Below are 24502 nucleotides of genomic sequence, written 5' to 3'. Positions count from 1 at the left end.
TGTAATAGAAACCATTAGAGGACTAAGATTAGGATCCTCTGGGGTCCCCACCCACAACAATCTTTAATTAAGCTAATCATTAGCCGAGGTATCCAGCCGGGTCTTGTTAAAACACAGAATGATGTCACACTCCTGAGATTTTCACTAATTGGAGCTTTTAAACTATCAACAAAATAAAGGTTTCATTTAGCAATTACCATGAGAATTCCCAGCAATAAAGCTGTGACAGGGAATTCATTATACAATCAGCAAATGTGAAATGAATAATAAACTTACAAGACTGAAAATCCAAACAACAATGACATAAACTTTTATTAAATGCCTATTGCCCATAAACAAAGCATTATTTCTCAGATTATGACAGAAAAACATTTAAATGTCCTCAGAATTGCTAACAAATGTCCACTATGCCTTTCAATGAACAGTTGTATATGACAATACACAATAAAAAAGCAAAGGTCTATCTAATAATAATAATAATAATAATAATAATAATAATAATAATAATAATAATAATATTAATATTCAACTTGTAAGTGTAAATGATGGAAATAAAATCTAACTTTTGTTGACATATTATAAGAATGTCTAATCTGTAATTTGATGCCTTTTTGAGATTTTTCTATCTTTCCTTGGCTTCTTTATGCACATTAATACAAATTTTTACCTTGGGTGCCCAAACTTTCGATCACCACTGTATAGTGCCTTTAACCACATAATGACCGCCCGCCGCAGTTTCACAGCGGCAGGCAGCCGCTCCTAGGCAAAGTGACGTTATGTTACGTTGCTCGCTCAGGAGACTCTAGGGGGGCGAGCGCGCGCCAATAGCTGGGTAGCCAGTGCGTGTGACCGGCGGCTTCCGATGGCTGCCGGCCACTCCCGATCTCCCACAGCAGAGAGAGAAAGACAGGTGGCTGATGTAAACACAGCCGTCTGTCATTCTCCTTTAGATGATCACAGAGGCTATACGATCCTGCTATATAGGATCGCATGTCTCTTTGATTACTTCACAAGCCACACCCCCTGACAGTTATAATCACGCCCCTAGGAACACATTTAACCCACTGATCACCAGTAATGTTAACCCATTCCCTGCCAATGTAATTTTTAAACAGTCCAAATATTTAGCACTGATTACTGTAGTAATGTCACTGGTACCCCCAAAAGTGTCAAAATTGTCAGTTAGGGGTCTGATCTGTCCGCCGCAATGTCGCATTCCTGCAAAAAAAATCTCAGATCGCCGCCATTACTAGTAAAAAAAACAACAAAAATTACATAAATCTTTCCCGTAGTCAGTAAATGCAATAACTTTTGCGTAAACCAATCAAAATATGCTTTTTGCGATTTTCTTTTACCAAAAATATGTAGCAGAAAACAAATTGGCCTAAAATGTTAAAAAATTTGTTTTTTAAAATTTTTTTGAGAATTTCATATAAAAGAATGTGAAAAATATTGTAATTTTTCTCAAAATGTTTGCTCTTTTTTTGATTATAGCGCAAAAAATAAAAATCGCAGAGGTGATCAAATACCACCAAAAGAAAGCTCAATTTGTGGGAGGAAAAAATACATCAATTTCGTTTGAGTACAGCGTCACACGACTGTGCAATTGTCCGTTAAAAATAACGCAGTGCCAAATCACAAAATCACCAAATCCTCCGGTCCTTAAGTGGTTAAAGTTACACTCTCAAAACATTTTACAAAAGAAACAAAAGCAAATGATACATAAGCCAAGCAAAATGTATTAAGAGGGCACTCTGATATGTTGTTTTTTTTTTTCCAATACATTTTTATTAGTTTTCAAACAGGAGAAAATAGCAACTGGAGCATATAACAGTAATATGCAAAACAAGTATACATTTGTATTACCATTACAACATTCCTACAATCAGTTCAAACAAGGCTCCTACGTGGTGAAAATATAATAAACTCAGAACAGACATAAAGGCAGAGTGTTAATTGAGTATATAGTTAATCACAAGAGTATCGGGTCATGAAGTATCACACTCTGATATGTTTTATTCATCAGACCTTTTTCTATTTTTTTTTCTATTTTAATTATGATGATTACTATATAGGTTGCTGCTGATGAGTGATCACAGGGACAAGATTGGACAGTCAATGAGCGGCGCACAACTGAATACTGTGTGTATGCTCAGTATTTAGTCCCAAGAGAGGTCCATATGAGGGAATGTGGGGGGGGGGGGGGTGGCGTTTGATTGGCAGTCAGCTTGTCAGAGTTTGAAAAGTCTCTGTGGAAAGGAAGGCAAGAAAGAGCAGGGCCGATCTAAGTGCAGTATATGGGTAAAAGCAGATGGACACTTTATTAGGAAACACTCACAGGATAACAGGGCAATAGTAGCAGATGTAGTGTGCCACGTCTAGTTGGCCTGTCTGAGTGGGGGGTCAGCGACGTCTCACATTGCCGGCAACACTGGTGGTGCCTCAGAACTCCGGGTCAGTGGGCGGAGGAGGAAGCCAAGTGTCACCAAGGGGATGGGGAGCCAGCACAGGGTGTGGTTTCAGTGTGGTGTCAGCGGCGTGCTTTCGGAGCATGCGTGTTTCTTCATCAGGCCTCCCCAGCGGCCATCTTGACTCTGGTTAAATAGAGGCGGCAGTGCCGGTGGATAACAGGTATCAGTGTGCTGGCTCCACCCATCTTCCAGATAGCTCAGAACCAGTGACAGCCACGGGAATATTAAAGTCTGGTCACACATGGCGCATTTGTATATTAAAGTTCAAATTTAAATGGTACAACAAAATAGAAGTACAACCAACAAAGAAGAAAAGGAGAAGACAAAAGGTATATATATATATATATATATATTGTGGGAGATTAGCTCGGTGGCGGGTATGGATGACCCCTTGGGGGGATTAGTTACACAGGGAGATAGCCGAGAAGTGGTTGCAAACAGTTTGGTTTATTCATGCAATTTTCTTCACCAGACTGCAAGCGTCAAAAACATCAAAATAAAATAAAACACAAAATAAATCCTTGCCACTGTGGGCGGCTACCTTCTCACATACAGGAACCTACCTACAGAGTCTGTCTCCAACCTACTGTTGGGCAAACTTTGCTGATCCTACAGCAGACACTCAATAGTCCATTTATTTTCTCTTCTCACAGCACATGTTCATTGGATTTTCCTTTCACATAGAAAACATCCCTTTGTTTGTCTCTTCACATAGCAAACAGTGCATTTATTTCTTTCCACATAGAAATAGTCCAAGACCTCACCTTGAGTAGTCTTCAGTCTTAATTAATTTCCCCTTCACACAGGAAATGTCCATTGGTTTCTTTTCACATAGAAACGATCCAAGACCTCACCTCGAGTAGTCTTCACACTTGTTACCCTCCTCAGCGCACATCGCTTCAGGAGGTCTTCCCCATGCTCACACAGTGTCAGGAGGCATCAGTCCTTCTCCCATGCTCACTCAGCGTCGGGAGGCACACATCTGACTGTCCTCCTCTACCCACACGGCGTCAGGAGGCAGCAATCCTTAGACTTCCTTTGGACAAATTATAGAGGCCTTAACTTCCTCATTCCGAACAGCTGAGGCCTTTCAACTTCCTTAAGCCAGTTCTGGCTACCTTTGCAGCCGACACCCTATAGTAATTGGTGAATTTTCTAAACCAGGTGGAAATGTATCTCCTGTCTGTGACTACATCCACAGATTTACCTGACTTCCTGTCACAATATACACAAAAATATATATAAAAAATATATATTAAAACTATAAATAAGAAAGCCACATATGGGTTATCTTGGGTTCTTATACTATATGGGAGTATATGTGTATACTTACTACTGATGGTTCTTTTTTATGGATGTAGTTGACCTTAAGGGTTCTGTAAAAATAAATAAATGATACATGGTTAATTATCTATGCTCTGTTTATATTTTCCTTAAGACTTGACTATGGCTATATGTATAGAGACATGGGGGGGGGTCTTGTGGTAATTTGGGGGTTAGTGTTTTTTATGTGTGTGAATGGGATATTAGGCTACAGGTAAGAATGAGTTTGTCAGATGTTTTATACGGCTATATTAGACTGTATAGGTGTTTATGGGTAAGGTAGATAGATACGTTGTGTGTTGGGGGACAGGTGGGGGACAGAAACGAAAAAAGGGGGGATGGGGTAAAGAAAAAGGGGGAAGAACCGGGGGGGTCAAGGAAGGAATGGGGGGTTCGGAAAAGGTGGGGGGACCGAAGAAGGGTGGGGAGGAGGGAGAGTTTAAAGAATGGACTGGGTTTTTAAATCTTCGTTCAAGCCCCCTGATGAAATGGTATCAAGGGTGTGTATCCAAAAAGTCTCCCTGTTCACAGAGGCGTTTGAAGCTCTCCGCTATTAGAGAGGGATTCTATGACCCAGACTACATAGGATTATTGGTGAAATTCCTTAAAGTGTCTAGGGACACTGAATTTGTCTTTTCCTTCTTCCACTGCACGTCGATCATCTCCAAATCTTTTCCATAAAGTCCTAATGGTGCCGCACACATAGAGGAGGAATCTAATGGTTAAACGGTATTACAACATACAAGAGGCGAAAGACAGGGCATCTTACAATTCAGATACCAAAGAGGAACCAAACATTGCCTCTATAAATACATCTACTATCAGTGTAGACCCCATGGACCATATAGCCATAGCACAACTGGAAGATTGATATACAGATGATGACGATATATATATTATCATGTTAACACAACATTTATCTACCTCTCCTACAGTCCAACATACCAGACTCAAGCCCAAACCCATCTTTAACCCCATGCACGTCTATGGCCCCTACATTCAGAGCTTTTATCAGGTTGTCTATTCTGAAGTTCAGCAGATGTGTAAATCTTCCAACAGCCACCTTTGGATACACACCATCCTCAATCCTCAAGAAAAAAACAGCCTTTAATAATCTTTCACAAAATCCTAATATCATAATCAAACCGGCCAAAAAAGGTGGAGGGATAGTAATATAGGACAGAGATCAATACCTCCAAGAAGCCCACAGATTACTGTCGGACCAAAACACCTATGTTCGATTATGTGGTGACCCACTACCCCAATTTATGGAGAAAGACAAAAAATTGGTCACCCAGGCATCGATTAATGGCATTATCAATAAAACGGAAGCTTTATTTCTCTACAGAGATTATTACTGTACACCATACTTCTACCAATTGCCAAAAACTCTGCCAAAAATCAGGAGTATCCCACAAACCTGGAAAAGGGGAAAAGGGAAAAATGAATGTACAAATAAGTTAGGACAATTGTGAATTCCCCTAGGGGTGGGACTTTTTAGGCACACTAAAATATTTTGATACAACGTATTAATATTAAATTATAAATTTTATTACATACTCAAAAATACAATAAATACAATGAAGTCAGGATACAAATATTTGGCAAGCTGATATATATATGCAAGTAATTAGACTCAACCATCCAACCCAGATATAATATCCGACGTTTCGAGGTTTAACACCTCTTCTTCACCATACTTCTACGAATTGCCAAAATCTCTGCCAAAAATCAGGAGTATCCCACAAACCTGGAAAAGGGAAAAAGGGGAAAAGGGAAAAACGAATCTACAAATAAGTTAGCATGAAAAAATATATCTTTACAATCTGCTGTACATGTATATACACAGTTTAAGGTGCATGGTAACTGATGCACCCCCCACCAAATAAACTAATTTGGTGGGGAACAACAAGAAAAATACAGTGCAAACATCCTGACTGTCTATCTCTAAGGTGGTCCCACCTGTATAGAGAAAAAGGAAGCAAAAGGTTAGTCAATCTCATCACATAGAAATCACATCACATTCCTAACTCACTGAACAGTTGAGTGGAAAGACCCTCCTCCAAATTTCAAGGGCGACCTTTCCGCTCCCTCCCTGACTGCCTCTGCCATCCAGTGTCTTGACATGCCGGGGTCCTCTCTTAGCTTGAAGAGCTTGTTTCCTAACACTGACTATCTAGACAGTGTCCTTTGGTATGAATTGAAACACAGCACCCCCTGCTGTCTCTTTGAGCACTTCAGTAAGAAAACAGGGAAGGTCACAGTCTTTCATGACCCACAGTCCTTCTCAGTCAGGGACATTTCACAGGGGTCCAGCAAGGCACCCCACACCAAAGTTCTCAACCATTCACAAACTTTGTAGCAGTTCCTTCTACAAAGACTGTGGATGAAGTCCCACACAGCCATTTGTAATCCACAACAGACCCCGGCCCAATGGCCTAAGAAGGTCTAACAATGCAAGACTTGAATTTCTTTCCCAAAGACCCTGGCCTGATAGCCCAAGGGGTCTATATCATTTCAACAGATGCAAATTCAAAATTAGCATTATATTTTCAACAAAAGATTTCCTTGGTCAGTTGTGGTAGCCGGCCGGCCACACAAATTTTCTTGTTAAGTCTCTCCTTCCTCTTCTAGCCACTGATATTTATGGATAAATTTATTCTCCCTCAGATATAGTACCCTGGATGAGGTATTTGAACATATTCCCCATTTTAATTTTTGATCCAGATGGACCAGGCTTGTCTGGAGTCATCTGGGTGACGGACCTCCACCCTATCTATGTAGATGGAGCGTCCATAATACCACTGAACCTTGACCTTTTTAAATTCCTCCTTCAATCCTTCCTCCCGAGAATCTCGGTACCGCTTAGGGACAAAAAGATAGTCCCAGATAAGTTTATTGCACCACCAGTCTCTGTATTTTTTCACTAATAGCATCACCTCCCTTGGAGCATATGGGTAGTCATAGCCATACTCCAAGGCAACTTTCTTTTGCATCCACCTCTGCATTCTTGACAGTCTGGGGAGGGTTTTCGGGTTACCTCTCCCTGGTGGAGAAAATGGGGTATGTACTCTTTGGATCATCTCCTCATAGGCAGTGTTCTGATTCCTGGCCCGAGCAATATTTCCTGGTGGGGAGAGGTCTGGGACCCTTGCGACATAGGCCTCACAGAACCCCAATTTCTGAGCCAGTTCCCCCCTTTAAATAGCCTCCTTGGCTTCCTGGTCTAGGGGTGTAACAACTTTGGTACCTGGGGAGCTGCTTCAAGTCTCCGATCCCCATTCCCATTCAGTCTCCTTAATGGACCCCCAGTCGTTTATACCTTCTTACACAGAGCCAGGCTTCATGTAGAAGGATGGGGAGTCCACTCGAACAGGGCAATTCTCACTCTCACTGCTGACGGGGGAGGAAGACACCTGGGTAACATCTGTCTTGACAGGCTGGGGAATATTTATAGGGGTGGACTCCGTGATGGCCCTGACCGACTGTGCTTCAGAGCAGCCCCTGCTGTTTGAGTGGCCACAGATCCCCTCCCTAGGGGGCTCTGCGACCGAACCCCCCTCCCGCAGATTGGGCCTCCATCTGCATCATCAGTCTGAAGATGTCTCTCCCTGCTCCGCAAAGGAACTTTGATTCGCTCCCCGTCATCTCCTGATCGAGGCATGTCTCCAACATAACTGCAAGCTTCTTGGGACGGCCCTCGATCTTCTCTGCCCTGAGCAGCAAATCTCTGCATTGGCCAAATTGAACCCACGCCTGCACCCTCAGAGTAATAGTGGCACATTGAGGACATACCACTCCCAGGAATTCCCGACCTCCTCCGGTGCATAACGTGAGTCCGCCATCTGGCACCATCCAGATACCGGTATCCCAAACTAGCGGGGGATCGGGCAGGTAGATCTGCTCTCGGCTCCCTGCAGGGTTTTCAGCCACGATGGTAGCCATAGCGGGAAAACTCTTCGCTCCATCTCCTTCTCCTACACGTGTCTCCCGCACGGCTGCGCCAGGAGGAGGAGGTATTAATAGAGTCCCCTGGGTCACTCCAGATTGGCCAGAAGTTCCCGCTATCTCCACCCATTCTCCATGTTGGGCGTTGACTCCTCCCTTTGGGCAGATCTGTTTGTGGCGCACTTTCCTGCGTGGTACTGTAACTCTTCCCCTGCCATGCTGCTGTGCTGCAAACACTTGGGAACTTACTGCAAAGCGGAGTATGTCACTTGCTAGACATACATCCGCCCATCTTAATTGCACTAGGGCCTCCACTGCACTTTTCTTGCCTAAAGCCAGCCACCCTCTCTTGCTCGGTAAGAGCAGCATCCCACCACCGACAGCACGGTCGATACTCCTCTTCCTTGCCACACACGTGCAATTAACATCTTCCATACTGCTTCCGGCACTAGCTCCACAGCCATCCTCGGCTTTGCTGACTACAATCCCCACAGTATGTGTGCACCAGCCATAAAGAATGAAAGTCCCGCTATCAGATGCACGGTCAACATTCTTCCGCATAGCTTTCACCACCACCCGGCCCCTGTCACCTCTCTTCCCGTGCCCCTGGCCTCCATTTTCACCGTCCACACTGGGACCTGTGGCATCCTCTTCTCTGTCCTTCCCTGGACCCTTGACACCATTTGCACTGTCCACACTAGGACTCCTTGCTATCAGGCAGTTACTGCATTCACGCATCCTGACATACTTGTCTCCTGCTTTCCACTTTCTGACAGCAGAATACATCTCATAATCCATATGAAGAGTCTTGGTCACTTTACAGTCTTTTCTGGAGCATTTGCATTGCCACAAGCATCCCTCTCTGCGGACTTCTAGTCTCAGTCCACTCTCCCTGCCTCCCGCAGTCACAGTCTCACACCAGTTCCGACACAAAAATGTATTTTTTTTTACTTTTTCTTGTGTCGTTGCCAAGGGCAATTGGCCCAGTAACTAATGGCAAAATACCGGATGAGCCCCCAAATGTAGCAAGGTTTCCAGGCCCGTGACCGATGTGGGTCTGCCATTAGTACTGGAATCCTCTCCAGCCCATGTGAGCTGAGTCCCCAGGTGTGACATTTGAGACAGTGACAACTCTGGCATCTTTGTTTGTGGTTTTTATTATAAATTAAGAGGATGGGAGAAGGGAATAAGTGGGATATTCCTCTCGGCTTGAACTAATTACAATTGGGACTTCGATCCTGGAAAAATGCCCATTGGCACTTCCTTGACGCCAGCCAGCGCCAGCCAACGCTCACTGACTCTGAGAACACTCTGTAAAACAGAGGAAGTGTTGAATCCCCAACCTACAGTCCAGTAGATCCAAGACTGACAACTGTAGAACTCCTGACACTGCTTCACTGTGTAAGTCTTTGAATACTTTTCCCCTGCCTGGTACAGCTAGAGGTAGTATTATGTAGAACTCCAAATAGCTAACACTGTCACTGGCACACGCAATACAATTCAGGGCCCAGACTGCAGATGCTCCCTTTTGTGCTCCTTGAACTCTTCAGGGTTCACTGACTATGTACCCCCTTTACACTTCAGGGTCCTTAACCTAGGTACCCCCTTTACAGCTAGCTGACCTTGGATCCCCAAACATCTTCTGGAGTGGTCCCCTCTGACTCTAGGCAGACCCCCATGGGCAATCCTTAGTACTCACGACCTGTGTAGGCTTTCCTGGGACTGGACCCCTCTCTCTCTCCGCAGGCTCTCGGTACACCGGATCCCCCTCAGCTCAGATCAGCACTCTCTGGACTCCCAGATGACACCCCGAGACATCCACCTTCCTCAGACAGGAGGAGAGACAGCTGCACTCTTCTTCCTGGGACTCTGCTCCCGCCAAAGACACCCTTTTACGAACTTCCCAAAAACGTATGCCCACTCCCAGAATCCTGGGGTAGTTACAAGCTGGGATGTGTCCCCTGATTGGGCTTCCCACACTGCCCTATATGAAGCCTCTCACAGGGACCAGTGGGGATACTTCTCCCTTCAGCAGGCACATCTGGAAGTCCTGACACCCTACCTAACAATCACAGCCCTGTTGATAGGCAGACAAGGCCCACTATATCTTTACCTACCTAGCACCTACCTGTAGGTTGCTACATATATATTAAAAAAACATATTAAAAAAATATATAAAAAACATATAAAAATATGTTTTTAATTATAATAAAAATAATAATAATAAAAAAAAAACGATTCTAAAAAATAATTATTCATAGCCCCAGGGGGAACACCTTAATGTGAGGAGAGGAAAATCTCCCCTTTACAGCAGAAAAGGAAATTTTGAACATGTTTGCAATACGAGAGGACACAAATCCAACATATTACATGATAATGACAGGGGAAAAAAGCGTCAAATTCAATTATTATTGATAAAGGTGTTTATGTCCCACTCCACATTCAACTCAAGTGGTCTGTAACATTTGAGGTCATGGATCCATTGGGTTTCTTTTTTCGAGATGGTTCTTCTCATATTATCACCTCTCCAATGTGTATTTTTCTATTGCCATTACTTCTAGAGAGGCAGGGTTCTTGTGATAGAACTTAGGAAAATGTTTAGATAGACTATGGCCTTTAAAACCTTTCCTGATGTTTGCCAGATGTTCACCAACTCTGACATTGAGGGTGCGGATAGTTCTTTCAATATATTGGAAGCCTTGACTACACCTTAGGAGATAAACTACTGCTTTGGTGTGACAGGTAATAAGGCTCCTAATTGGATATTCTTTTTTGGTGACTGAAGAACTAAACTTAAAGGTTTTTTTAGTCCTGGAGTGGATACACACTTTACATTTTCTACAGGGAAAAAAACCTAGGATGTTGCCAAACATAGAAGGTTGACTAGGTTTATCAATTGGATTTGGTGCAACCAAATCCTTAAGATTGCGTGCTCTTTTGAAAATCACTTTTGGTTTGTCGGGGAGACTAGGGCCTAGAATTTTATCCACCTTTAAAACCTTCCAATGTCTTTGGAATGTTTTATTTATCCATTTATACTGGTTTGAGAAAGTTGTAGATTGCAGTCTGAAATCCTATGGACTTGCCTGAAGATTTCACATTCTAAGAGGCTTCTTATTTTGGACTTTTTTCACCTCACTCAGCAGTTTATTCCTTTACTATTTTTGGTTTATTTGAAAATATGTTGTTTTTGCAACACTTTTCTCTTATTTGTATTTTGGTTTGTAGCAATATATGACAAATTATTGTGTTACTATATAGTCTATGTATTTGATCACATTTTCTATTAGCGCACCTTCATATATCAGTGTACCACTATATAATTTAAAGGACTCTGATAGGGACCCATTCACCCGTACTTGAGCTGTTGGACTGGCATATAATGCCCCTAACCACCCGCACATAGGCGGGCCAAGGCCAATATGGCGAAGTACCTGGATAGAGAACTGGCTCCAGGGGAGAGTCCAGAGGGTGGTGATTAATGTGGAGTACTCGGATTGGGCGGGTGTGGAAAGTGGGGTCCCCCAAGGTTCTGTCCTGGGGCCAATCCTGTTTAATTTATTCATAAATTATCTAGAGGAGGGGATATCTAATACAATCACAGTATTGGCGGATGATACTACTGTGGAAACCTTACAAGCGGACCTGAACAAAATAACGGGGTGGGCAACTACATGGCAGATGAGGTTTAATGTTGAAAAATGTAAAGTAATGCACCTGGGGGCCAGAAACCAGAAAGCAAGCTACTCACTAGGGGGGGGGACCTCTGGGTGAGTCTAGGATGGAAAAGGACCTGGGGGTCCTGGTAGACAACAGGCTTGACAGTGGCATGCAATGCCAAGCTGCTGCAAGCAAAGCCAACAGAATACTGGCATGTATAAAAAAGGGGCTTCACTCCAGAAATAAAGAGATTATTCTCCCACTCTACAAGACTCTGGTCCGGCCACATCTGGAGTATGCTGTCAAGTTCTGAGCACCGGTCCTCAGGAAGGATGTGCTGGAACTTGAGAGAGTCCAGAGAAGGGCAACAAAAATAATTAGAGGAATGGAGGACATCAGCTATGAGGAAAGACTTCAAGCACTGAACTTATTCTCTCTGGAGAAGAGACGATTGAGGGCGGATATGATATCAATGTACAAATACTATACTGGCGACCCTAGTGAGGAGGCACTGATGGGGTGGCACTGATGGGGTGGCACTAATGGGTGGCACTGATATGCGGCACTGATAGGCACTGATATGTGGCACTGATAGGTAGCACTGATATGCAGCATTGGTGGGCACTGATAGGCGGCACTGCTGGGCACTGATAGGCGGAATTGATAGGCACTGATAGGTGGCACTGATGGGCACTGATATACGGCACTGATGGGCAATAATGGGCACTGGTGGGTGGCACTGATAGATGGCAATGATGGGCACTGGTGAGCAGCACTGATGGGGAGGGCACTGGCGGGCAGCACTGATGGGAAGGGCAATGGGGGGCTCCCTGAGTCCTGATTGCCATCCCTGGTGGCCATAGTGGGCATCCCTGGGGTCATGGGTGGGCATCCCTGGGGTCATGGGTGGGCATCCCTGGTGGTTCTAGTGGCACCCCCCGAGGGTCTGCACTGGTAATCAATGATCTGATTACCAGTGCCGACCCCCCCCTGTCAGGAGAGCCGCAGATCGGCGCTCCTTTACTCGTGCCTGTCAGGCACGTACTGAGGAAAGCCGATCAATGGCTCTTCCTGTTTACTATGTGACCAGCCGTGATTGGACACGGCTGGTCACATGGTAAAGAGCCTACATCAGTAGGCTCTTTACCGAGATTGGAGATGCGGGGAGTCAGACTGACACGCCGCATCACCGATCGCCGCTCTGCGTGCCCCCAGGGGGCGCACAGAGCGCATTATCCTTCCGCCGTCATATGACGTCCGGTCAGGATAATGCAACCACTTTCCCGCCGTCAAACGCCTATAGTGCGGGCGGGAAGTGGTTAAAGAAATTTAAAATTAAAATAGCTGCTCCTGAAAAAAATGAAATTTCAAAAAAAAAAAAAAATATATATATATATATATATATATATATATATATATATATATATATATATATATATTGATACATGTCCCCCATAGAAAGCTGTGATGGGATTACACTGTATCATCCCATTTCACCACAGGATTTCTCCTGGTGACTTTTCTAGTGCCCTGCCTGTGCTTTTCCAGTGCTTTGTGCCTGGAAAATAGAGAACGACCATGGCGTCCAAAAAGCATTCTTTTTGCGCAAAAGCACTTTTAGGAGAACTGGAAAACAGCGACAGTAAAACGGAGTTACTTGAAGAAATGAGCGATACCTGATCACCTCCCCATAGTAGTACAGTATTACTATGGAAAAATTGTACTGCTCTGGTCAGAGTAGTTAAAAAAAAAACATTAAAAAAAAACATTTAAAAATAATCTGATAAAAAAAGAAAAACAATATAAAAAAAATTAAAAAGTTGTTAATTTTATTTTATTTTATTAACATATTTTCACTAGTCAGTGCCCCTGATGACCTCCACACCAGTTCTTTGGTGACACTGTGGTGACATTATTTAAAAAACAAATGTGAAATCAAAACCATTTTTTTTATTTCCTAATTTTCCAAAAAATTTAGACAAAAATGTAAAACTTCAAAAAACTTACCATGCCCCTTACTAAATACCTCTGACTGTCTACTTCCCAAAAAGGGGTCATTTGAGGGTATTTGTACCATCTGGCATTTTAGGGCCTCAAGAAACGCGATAGGCCGTCAGTACATCAGGATTGATCGATTTTCAGTTATATTTATATCATAGTTTGTAGACGCTATAACTTTCACACAGACTAAATAATATACAGTATGTAAAGGGTGCCAGAATGACATGTGAGAGATAAGGGAAATGATAGGGAGAATCCCATCCGAGATTCCCCGGCCTCATCTAAGATTCTGATCTGTTTGGACTGTGCTAGGAACCTCCATTATTGGTCATCATAGGACTGGATGTTGGCCGGTGGTGAGACTCTCTAATCCAGATCTTCTACATAAGGAAACATTTGTCTACATTACCCCCCCCGGTGTCTGTCTCATTATTCACTATCACCTTCCCAACCCTTTACATATGTGTCCTGTACATGTCCTTATATACAATGACTTGTGATGACACATAGGCCGGGGGTGTCAGAAGAGAACTATTTATAAGGAGGAGATCACTATTTCACCATTATTTACCATGAAAAAAAATATTTCCCATATTTTTCCAAATTAAACATTTACTCCGGGTAATTTTTCTTTTTTACATATTTTGAAAAAATGTAAAAATAATCCAACAAAAGTTGATTAAATTCAATAGTTAAAAAAATATATATTTTTAATTTCTTTTTATAAAAATCTACATAACTCTAATCCTGACAAAATCCAATAAAATGTCAGCAGAGGGCAGCTGGAGAATAAAATTTCCTCAGATCTCTCCATTCTTTATTATTTTTACTTTTCTGTATTGTTTTTGGTCAATTTATTTTCTTTTTACCACTTTGAGTCTCACTTTGAAACTTTCCAACTTTGAAACTTGAATTACTTTTTTCTTTTTCTTAAAGTTACTTAATTATCAGTTGGGAAAAGTTGTATCTCTCTGAAGGATTCATCAACTCAGCTGATGTTTTATTTTCTGTGGAAATTCATTGGAGGAAAGTTTTAGATGAATCTCAGATGAACACAGAGCCGATCTCCCCCCCTGTGTGCTCCGGGGGTGTCAGGGGGAATTTCTCTATTATAAATATATGAATGTGCGGAGAATGAAATTATATTGTGACCAGAAATGTCACATAGATTTTCTGTTATTTTCATTTATCTTTCTTCAACAAAATCTCCAATTCAGACTTCTAGCACTGAGCTGACCCTTCCAGAGGAGACTCCCCTCCCCCCTCTTCTATCAGAATTTACCTCTGCCGGGGGGGATCACTGACAAAATCTGGGCTAGGAGCTAAAACAAGGAAAATTCTTCATTTTACCAGTCTGGCCATTCACAGGTATTTATTTCCTTCATTATGTGTTGTACAGGTACGTTACATTTCACTCATTGTTTCATTTGTAAAACCGACTCATCCCAATTGTTGTCATCTTTGTTTTATTTTTTGGTATCAGAGATGTTTTTGATTATATGTCTGATTAAAAAAAAAAATGAATACAGGATAAATTTAATTCTTACAATTAAACTATTTCATAATTCATGACATGGATCACATTGATTTATGTGTTCACATTTCAGGTATTCTGTCTTTTATTTTGGTAGATAAAGAGTCACATTTAATTTTAATTTATTTACCTATTGATCCATCAAGTGAGACCACAATGTACATAATGGTAAGTAAATGACATAAGATTTATTGCAACATATTCCAATCCACACACATTTTATTTTATGTATAAGATGATAAATATGATGCTGTTGTCACTCTCTACACATTGTATGATCATGTGATTCTTTGATTTGTGGAAATATAAATGAATATTCTATTACATCTTTTATTTCTGTGTCATTGTTATATCTCATCTGGTTGTTTCCTGTGTTTGATACTTTACTGATTATATTAAGAAATATCTAAATATTGATACATTTAAAGAAATCATGTCACTTCTGTATTTACTATTCATTTATTTATTCACCCTGACTTATTTCAATTGAACCTGCAAGAAAACTTCTAGACTGAGAAAGATCAAAATAAAAAAGATCTATTAAAAACAGAAAATGTAGCTATGTGATAGCACACCCATATAAAACCACCCAGCAGGCTCTTTCAAACTTCCCTTTTTATAGGGTTTCTTATCACACAACACACACTTACAGAATGATACATTGGTACGAGGCGTTGGCATTCACATTGGTATTGGCACTGGTATGACAACATCTTTGTAACAGACTCATAAGCGCCATTTTAGCTTCCTTATAAATATCTATATTTTACTTAACCTCCCTGGCGGTATGATTCTTTTGGATTTTAGGTGCTGAAAGCGGTACAATTATTTTGCATGTAATTCTTGTGAATGAGCAGCCCAAACCAACAATATCCTTATTTTTTTTTTTTTTACTGTGCGTTCTTCTTTATAACATCTCGGGTATGATAAAGTTTGAAACACAAAATTTATAAATTATAATATAATAAAAAACTATAAATAAATTAAAATATGTATGTATGTATATATATATATATATATATATATATATATATATATATATATATATATATATATATATATATATATACAGTGTCTTGCAAAAATATTCGCCCCCCTTGAACTTTTCGACCTTTTGCCACATTTCAGGCTTCAAACATAAAGATATAAAACTGTAATTTTTTTTTGTGAAGAATCAACAAGTGGGACACAATCATGAAGATATATATATGTATATATATATAAATTTATATATATACATAAAAAGTACAGTAAAACTGCAGGACAGGGCACTGGGGGGCAATGTAATGTGAATTTATTTTATTTTGAATACTATCAGTGTGTTTGGTGTGTTTTACATTTGAATTTGTCGCTGGTACCACCCCCCTGCGAGCATCACGCCGCAGGAGACGGAAGCCGGGGCACGGAGAGGATCGGGAGGAAGATCCGCCGCCGCACACCGCTCGCACACATCGCTGGATCCCGGTGACAAGGTAAGTAACCTCTTTTATAGGATTCAGCGATGCTTCTGGCGGTACCCCGAGTGTGGCTCGGGGTTACCGCTTTTGGCTCTGAAATTTAACCCCGAGCCACGCTCGGGAATACCGCTAAGAAGGTTAGACTCATCATATGTTATAATATCAATACTAATATTCCTACTTAATAATGATTAATAAATACATAATAATAAATAATAATGCATTATTATTATAATACAGGATTTATATAGAGCCAACAGTTTGCGAAAGCTTTACAATATGAGGGAAGACAGTACAATTACAAGACAATTCAATACAGGAGGAATCGGAGAGCCCTGCTCATTAGAGTTACAATCCTGAAGGGAGGGTCAGGTGAAACAAAAGGCAATAACCATGAGGTATGGGCTGATGGAAAAGATGGAAGTACAGTTGTTAGTTGTGGGTAGGATAGGCTTCTATGAAGAGGAGGTTTTCAGGGATCGTCTAAAAGCTATTATCATGAGCTATGATGTAAGAATCAGTAAAGATCCCATTATCCTTATACAGCCACTTCAACTCCGGAAGGACCAGGCCATTTTTTGTGATTCAGCACTGCGTTACTTTAACGGGAAATTGCACGGTCGTGCGACGCTGTACCAAAATAAAATTGATGTCTTTGTTTCCCACAAATAGAACTGTCTTTTGGTGGTATTTGATCACCTCTGCGTTTTTTATTTTTTGTTCTATAATCAAAAAAATTGTGACAATTTAAAAAAAAGCTTTCTGCTATAAAACATTCCCAATAAAAAAAAATAAAAAAATCAAATTGTTTCATCAGTTTAGGCCAATATGTATTCTGCTACAAAAAAAAATCCTAATAAGTGTATTTTGATTGGTTTACGCAAATGTTATCATGTCTACAAACTATGGGATCTGCAAACTATGGGATAGATTTATGGACTTTTTTATTTTTATTGTCTTTATTAGTAATGGCGGCGATCGGCAATTTTTAGCGGGACTGCAACATTGCGACCGACAAATCTGACACCTAACTGACACTTTTTGGGGACCAGTGACACCAATACAGTGATCAATGCTAAAAAAAAAAAAAAAAAAAATGTACTGTTACTGTATAAATGACACTGGCAGGGAAGGGGTTAACACTATGGGGTGATCAAGGGGTTAAGTGTGCTCCTAGGGAGTGCTTTCTAACTGTGTGGGGATGGATGTTCTAGAGGAAAAGAGAGATTTGTATTTCTGCTTAGCTGAAACACAAAATCTCTATCTGCCTCTGTGACAGAACAGCTGTCTGCTTTGTTTACAAACTACCCTTCTGTCATTCCCCTGCATGATTGCGGGTGACCGGCTGCCATCGCGGGCACTGGACCCGCCGATTGGCTCCTGCTGTATCTGTTCGCAGCAAGGACGGCGCTCCGGCGGCGCATGCGTGCATCCAAGAACCCCTGCACAAAATCATGTACCTTTACATTTTTAAGTTAAAAAAAATAAAAATAAAAATAAATTGTATTGAACACTGACCCAATAGTCACATGCTGTTATGATATAGATATGTACCTATAGTGAAAAATACTGTTAGTAGTGGAAGAACCGGAACCGCTCTTATCAACCCTCTGGTGTGACCGTCCACCCTTTATTTACCCTTAAAATTCATGCTTGCAAGAATATCAACTGAATTATTATTAAAAGGCTAACCAATATGCATTGTTATATTCATAGAATACCCTCAGCACCACTGCAAGATTAACCACATTGCAATGGTCTGACAGAAGCCAATGAAGATGGGGCCAAGCCTGGGACCAATATCCCCGGTTCCCACAATTTATATAGTTTATTTGGTATGCCCCTATTACAAAAAATCTGTTGTTCCTTTAGGAGAGTATCACTGTACTAATAGGCACTAATAGGGCACTAATATGTGGCACTGATGGGTTCTGATAGGCTTCACTTATAGGCAATGATAGGTGGCATAGATGGGCGGCATTGATGGGCACTGATTGGTAGCACTAATGAGCAGAATGGCAGTGAAAGGCAGCACTGATGGGCACAAATTGGCATCACAGATGTGCACAGGCTGGCATCACTGATGGGCACTGTTAGGGCGGCACTGAATATTTGTACAGGTCTCCCCAGTGAGGAGATGCCACTGATCGTCTCTCCCCTCCTCACACTCTGTTAGTGTGAGGTGAGGAGAGCCAATAAATGGCATTTCCTTGATTACATATGATCAGCTGTGAGTAGAAACTCATATTACGTCCCAGAACAAGAAAGCATCCCACCCCCTGTCATTTGTCTATACAGCTGCTGGGAGGTGGTTAATAGAGTGATTGGAACCTCTTCCAGGATTTTATTGCTGTCTGTGTTCTGGCTGGGAAGATTCACCTTCTCTAATTGTCCTGGTGACCATTGTCTGAGAGTATGAAAGTGATGGACAATCCAACATTTTGAGTTGTCCCAAGTACAGGATCAGAGAGGAAATCTTCTAAAGGGGACACTTGCCTGAGAGGGGATTTCCCTCACTGCCTCTGACCTCCTGTTGTGTCTACAGGACAGAAGGCTAAATGGAATTTCCCCCCATGTGACACACATGGCAAATATGTCAGTATTGCTGAAAAAACAGCGTAGGGTCCCTCCAGTCCATACCAGGCCCCTCGGGATGCTTCCCGCGTTCTGAGCTGCTTTGATTGTGACAGCTCTTTTAGGGGGATCTGACGTCACAAGCCTCCCCACAATGCACTGCTCAGGTGCAGTAAATAAATTACTGATGTCAGTAATTTATTCACTGCACCTGAGCAGTGCATTGTGGGGCAGTTTGTGACGCCAGGTCACTATAAAAGAGCTGTCAAAATCAGAGCAGCTCAGATGGCGGGAAGTGCCCGTAGAAGCAGGAGCTTCTTCTTCTTTTTATTTTTTTTTTCTATTTTTCGGGCGGACGGGCGATTGATTATTGGGGGACACTATTTTTTTTCTTTTAATAAAGGACTTTTCCAGAACTGTCTTTTGTCTTTATTTTTTTACACTTTTTTGGTGAATAGGTAGGTGTACGATGTACCCAATATCCATTCACATGGGGGCAGGATCTGGGGGCCCCCTTGTTAAAGGGGGCTTCCAGATTCTGATAAGCCTCCCCCCTGCAGACCCCTACAGCCACAGCCCACTGTTGTTAAGAAGAGACCCCTATCTCCATCAACATGGGGGCAAGGTGCTTTGGGATGGGGGGCCAGAGCCCTCCCTGCTCCAAAACACCCCCCCCATGTTAAGGGCATTTGGCCTGGTATGGTTCAGGGGGGACCCTCACTCGCCCCCACCCCATCCTGGCCAGACAGGCTGTGTGCTCGGATAAGGGTCTGGTATGGATTTTAGGGGGGACCCACGCCTTTTTTTTTTTATTTTGGTGTTTTTTCTTTTTTCTTTGTTGCCAGGAGCCGACAATACATTACAGCCACAAACAAGTTTAAATTAAATTTTTTCCTTTACAAATGTCAGTATTGCTTCAGCAGGCTACAAACATCCCACGCATGTGCTACTTTACAGGCACATTAAGGCCCCCCCCCCCCCCCCGGCATGATATTTAAAGGAATTTTTCATTTTTATTGTATCACTTTAAGCATTAATAAAATCATTGCTCCTGTAAAAATTATCATTTAAAAAAAAAAAAAAATGTTGCATTGATTCATGTCCCCCAGGGCAGTCAGCAGGTCCCCATACACATTTTTGGGCCAATAACTTGCATTTAAGCCTTTAAAATTAGGACTTTTGATTTTTCATGTTCGTGTCCCATAGACTGTTCGAGATGTTCTGTGCGAACCGAACAGGGGGATGTTCTGCTCATCACTAGTCATGACGTCCTGCCTCGCAGTTGTAAATACTGCCATGGACTCGGCTGGAAAGGCCGAGATCGTTTTTTGCTTTTCTTTATCTCAGTCTTTTCAGCCTAGAGGAGAGATGTGAGATCTTATAGACCCCATATCTCTCCATAAAGAGGACCTGTCATGCCCTATTCCTGCGTGCTTGCACAGAGAAGTGAATGCATCGTGCCTACATATATAAATAGGGTTCAAACTATACATGTGAGGTATCACCACAAACGTTAGAGTGAGAGCAATAATTTTAGCCCAAGACCTCCTTTGTAGCTCTAAACTGGTAACCTGTAAAAATGTTTAAAGCATCAGCTATGGAGATTTTTAAGTACTGAAGTTTGTGCACAATTTTAAAGCATGACATGTTGGGTATTTATTTACTCGGCATAACATCATCTTCCACAATATATAATACATTTGGGCTAACTTTAGTGTTTTTTTTTTCTTTTTCTTTTTTAATTAATTAAACTGTTTTTTTTTTAATTTTTTTTAAAACGCGTTTGAAAACCTGCTGCTCAAATACTGTGTGACATAAAAAGTTGCAACGGCCACAATTTTATTCCCTAGGGTCTCTGCTAAAAAAACAAATATAATGTTTCAGGGTTTTGAGAAATTTTCTAGCAAAAACATCTTTACATGTGGGAGATGAGTGCCAGAATAGGCCCGGTATGGAAGCTGTATTTGAAAAGACATTGCCAAGTTGGAGGGGATTGCACATAGAACAAGAACAATTGAGTACTTTAAAGCCCCGTATACACGCAATGATTATCGGCCGACCGATCGTCCGTCTTTGTGTTTTGTTGGTTGGAATGTGCCTAGACTGCACACGAATTTTCTCGCCCAACAAAAATCTACAGAAGTGATGTCATGTGTTGGTTTGCTTTCTTTGTGTTCTTTCTTCTCTGAGCATGCCCAGTCTTGCTCATAAGATTTTTCCCTGTCGAAATCTGTACTGACTGCACGAAAATCGGCCGTGTTTTGACGGAGGACAAAAATTTTATAGCCTGCACACCAGATTTTTTTTCGGCCGAAAAGTCGGAGTCGGTTGTCGGAAGCATCATACTAACAAGCCGAAAATCGGCAGATCGGTCGTTGGACGAAAATTCCCTGCCAATTTTCGACGCATGTGTACGGGGCTTTAGATTCCTTAATGCAATTTCAGGTTGATAAATGAGGACCTATACCTGCATTTACTCTAGTAAGTTCGCAGTTTATGTAAAAATGCTACAACCGCTAACATACAGTACAGGTTGGACTATGGCACACATTCAATCACATCACTTCATTCAGGTAAAGCCAGCCCTAATAAAGTCTTATTTTTGGTTTCTGATGTGGCAGGAATAGGTGACCTTTCTTAGTCTCTTGGATGATGGAGAATGGAAATTACACTCTGCTCAGTGCATCCTGCATTTACAGCCAATTGATTCTCAATGCTTCCATGTTACAGCCAATATGTTAGAATTTTGGTGAAGAATTACATTTAACATTGCTGACTGTAACAATAAATCAGTTCATGTTTTTGTACACAGTTTCAGTCCAAATCTGAACTTTTACTTTTAGACCTTCTCTATTCAGTATTCAGATTATTATAAAGTAGAACTATAGTAAAATATTTTTTTTTTTATTTTTATTTTTGATACAGTAAGTTAGAACCTCTGTTGGTTTATTTGTTGCCATCTGTGCCCCATTGAGGACATTAACCTTTACTTTATGTCCCATTGCCAAAGCGGGAAGTGAGAGGAAAGCCCTGAAAATTAAAGGAATCCCTTGGGGGACACCAGAACTAGTGTCCCCATTTGAAAGATTTCCTCTCTATTACTTTTCTGGAGACAACTCAAAATTTGGGATTTTCTTTTACTTTCACTTTCAATGCTATAAACAAACATGACAAATAGAGAGGATGAGAGCCCATTCACACTAGCACGACTTTTGTGGCGACTTGTGTAGCCCCAGGTCGCTTGACATAACAAAAGCAATGTTAATCAATCAGTGCCGTCTTAATTGGCACTACTGAAGTTGCTCCAACTTCAGAAAAGGGTCCTGTACTACTTTGAGGCGACCTGTGATCCGACTGTCCCATATACTTCAATGGGAGTCGCCTCCTTATCTTAATTGAAGCGACTTGTTATCAGACTTTCCAGGAAGAAGAAAGAGATTAGCCAGGCATTCCCCACAGACAAAGTCGCCTGTCTCTTCAAAGTAGTGCACAAGTCTCTTCCAAGTCTCTTCCAAGTCTCTTCCAAGTCTCTAAACAAGTCTCTTCAAGTCTCTAAACAAGTCTCTTCAAGTCACGGGGCGACTTTCTGGTCGTGGTAGTGTGAACCGGCTCTAAATCTCCCTCATGGGGACACCCACAACAATAATAAACTGACAGGTGTTCCAATCCAGCTCCACTCTGTCCAAAACTAAAGAAAACATTTTGCCTTTAGTTTATACTTTAAGTTTTACTTAAAGGGGATCTTCAGCCAGGTTTCCAAAAAATAACATTTAGCAAGTATAAAAGCTGACTTTTCATAAACACTCACCTGTCCAGGGATTCAGTGCCGTCCTCACCTGGGTCGGTTCCTTGCTGGTCTTTAGGTCCCCGGCACCAGCATGTTAACTGCGAGAATCTGGCTATAGCCCCTTGCGGCTTCTCCGTCGGCCTCCCACTGTGCATACGCAAGCCGTGCTGCATCCTATGAATGGTCCCGCAGCCTCCTGTGACTTGTCCCATAAGGTTGCTGGTGGTGGGGGGGGGGATTTCCGTTTATATTGCTTAGCCCTAGATGATCCGAGTGGAAGTGGGAGCCTGTGCCTGCCAAAATTAGGTACCCACTCCCCAAAAAAAGAAAAATTAAAAATATGGCAGAGGAGGGGGGAAGAGGGGGAAGAACAGGACTCCTCCTTTTTCAGTGAAGCTCTGCTTTAAATTATAGGAAACAATACATTTAATTTAATATACTGATTTCCTTCCGTTTTTAAAAAATATATAACATTGTATAAAAAAAAAAAAATACAATTTAGAGAAAGCTTTATCCAAGTTTCTTACTTTTATTGTATTTTAGATTTCAGGTTAAGATATAAGAAAATATATACAGTTCATTTTTTTCAAAAGTGTCATTAAAATATTTCAATGAGAAATCAGACAATATTAAATGAATTATTTCTCTCTGGACTGTCTGATCTTCCGTCTCTTCAGCTTCCTCTCTTTCTCTTCTTCCTTCTCATCTACCTTCTGACATTAATCTGGAATTTGCTGATCATTGTCCTCATAGTCACCGACTCTCGCCTCCATGTTCCTATGTATTTCTTCCTTGGGAACCTGGCCAGCTTGGACCTCTGTTATTCCTCATTAACCGTCCCACGAATGTTATTTGACCTTCTCACGAAGATAAGAAAGATTACTGTAATTGCTTGTATAACCCAAGTCTTTTTTTTTGTGTTCTTTGCTGTTTGTGAGATTTTCCTGTTGGCTGTCATGTCCTACGATCGATATACCGCCATTTGTCAGCCATTACATTACACACAGATCATGAGTTGGAAAGCCTGTGTACAGTTGGTGTCCATTGTGTGTTGTCTCAGCTTTGCCCATTCTTTAGTTCACACACTTTATGCCTTCAAATTAAAATTTTGTGGATCAGATATTATTGAAAGTTTCTTCTGTGACCTTCCACAATTGCTTCGGATCTCCTGCAGTGACATCTACATTAACATTCTGCTGATTTTTCTCTTGGCCGGTTTCATTGCAGTCGGAACTCTAATACTGACCTCCCTGCCGTATGTCTATATATTGAAAACGGTTCTTAAAATTCAAGGTCAAGGCAGCAGGAGTAAAGTTTTCTCTACTTGTACCTCTCACCTGACAGTGGTGTTTATGTATTATGGATCTGCAATGTTCAATTATTTTTGGTCAAGTTCTAGTCATCATTTTTCTGGTGAAAAAGTGGTGGCCGTCTTTTACACGGTGATCCTTCCTCTCCTCAATCCTCTCATCTACAGTCTAAGGAACCAGGATTTCATAACAGCATTTCAAAATGTTTTTAGGAAGATCTTCCCACCAAAATAGCAATATAGAAAGATATAGATCTACCTTCCTATGACCTTTATCAGAAATCCTGATGACACCATTGCTGCAAAAAAAATATCAGAGATCCACTGATAGAATTTTTTGAACAGCTTAGTCCTGGAACTATGAACACCATTAACAAGCTTCCTATTTATGACCAGTTTGGATGCTGGACTACCTTCACAGATTTGTTTCACTCTCTG

At 41.5% G+C, this 24502-nt stretch overlaps 1 protein-coding gene across 1 annotated transcript; it reads left to right on the top strand.

Annotated features, from left to right (window-relative positions):
• Positions 1-23366: 23366 nt before the first annotated feature.
• On the top strand, positions 23367-24299 carry LOC309557778 (olfactory receptor 5AR1-like; the record flags this gene model as incomplete). Its single annotated transcript, XM_082260543.1, has 1 exon — positions 23367-24299. The coding sequence occupies one exon, from the start codon at positions 23367-23369 to the stop codon at positions 24297-24299; it is 933 nt and encodes a 310-aa protein (XP_082116669.1).
• Positions 24300-24502: the final 203 nt, after the last annotated feature.

Source organism: Pelophylax lessonae, assembly GCF_965119305.1.
Source record: "Pelophylax lessonae genome assembly, chromosome: 6".
In the NCBI taxonomy this organism is placed as follows: Eukaryota; Metazoa; Chordata; class Amphibia; order Anura; family Ranidae; genus Pelophylax; species Pelophylax lessonae.
The sequence above is the reverse complement of the archived record's forward strand: the minus strand, read 5'-3'. Positions and strand labels throughout refer to the sequence as shown.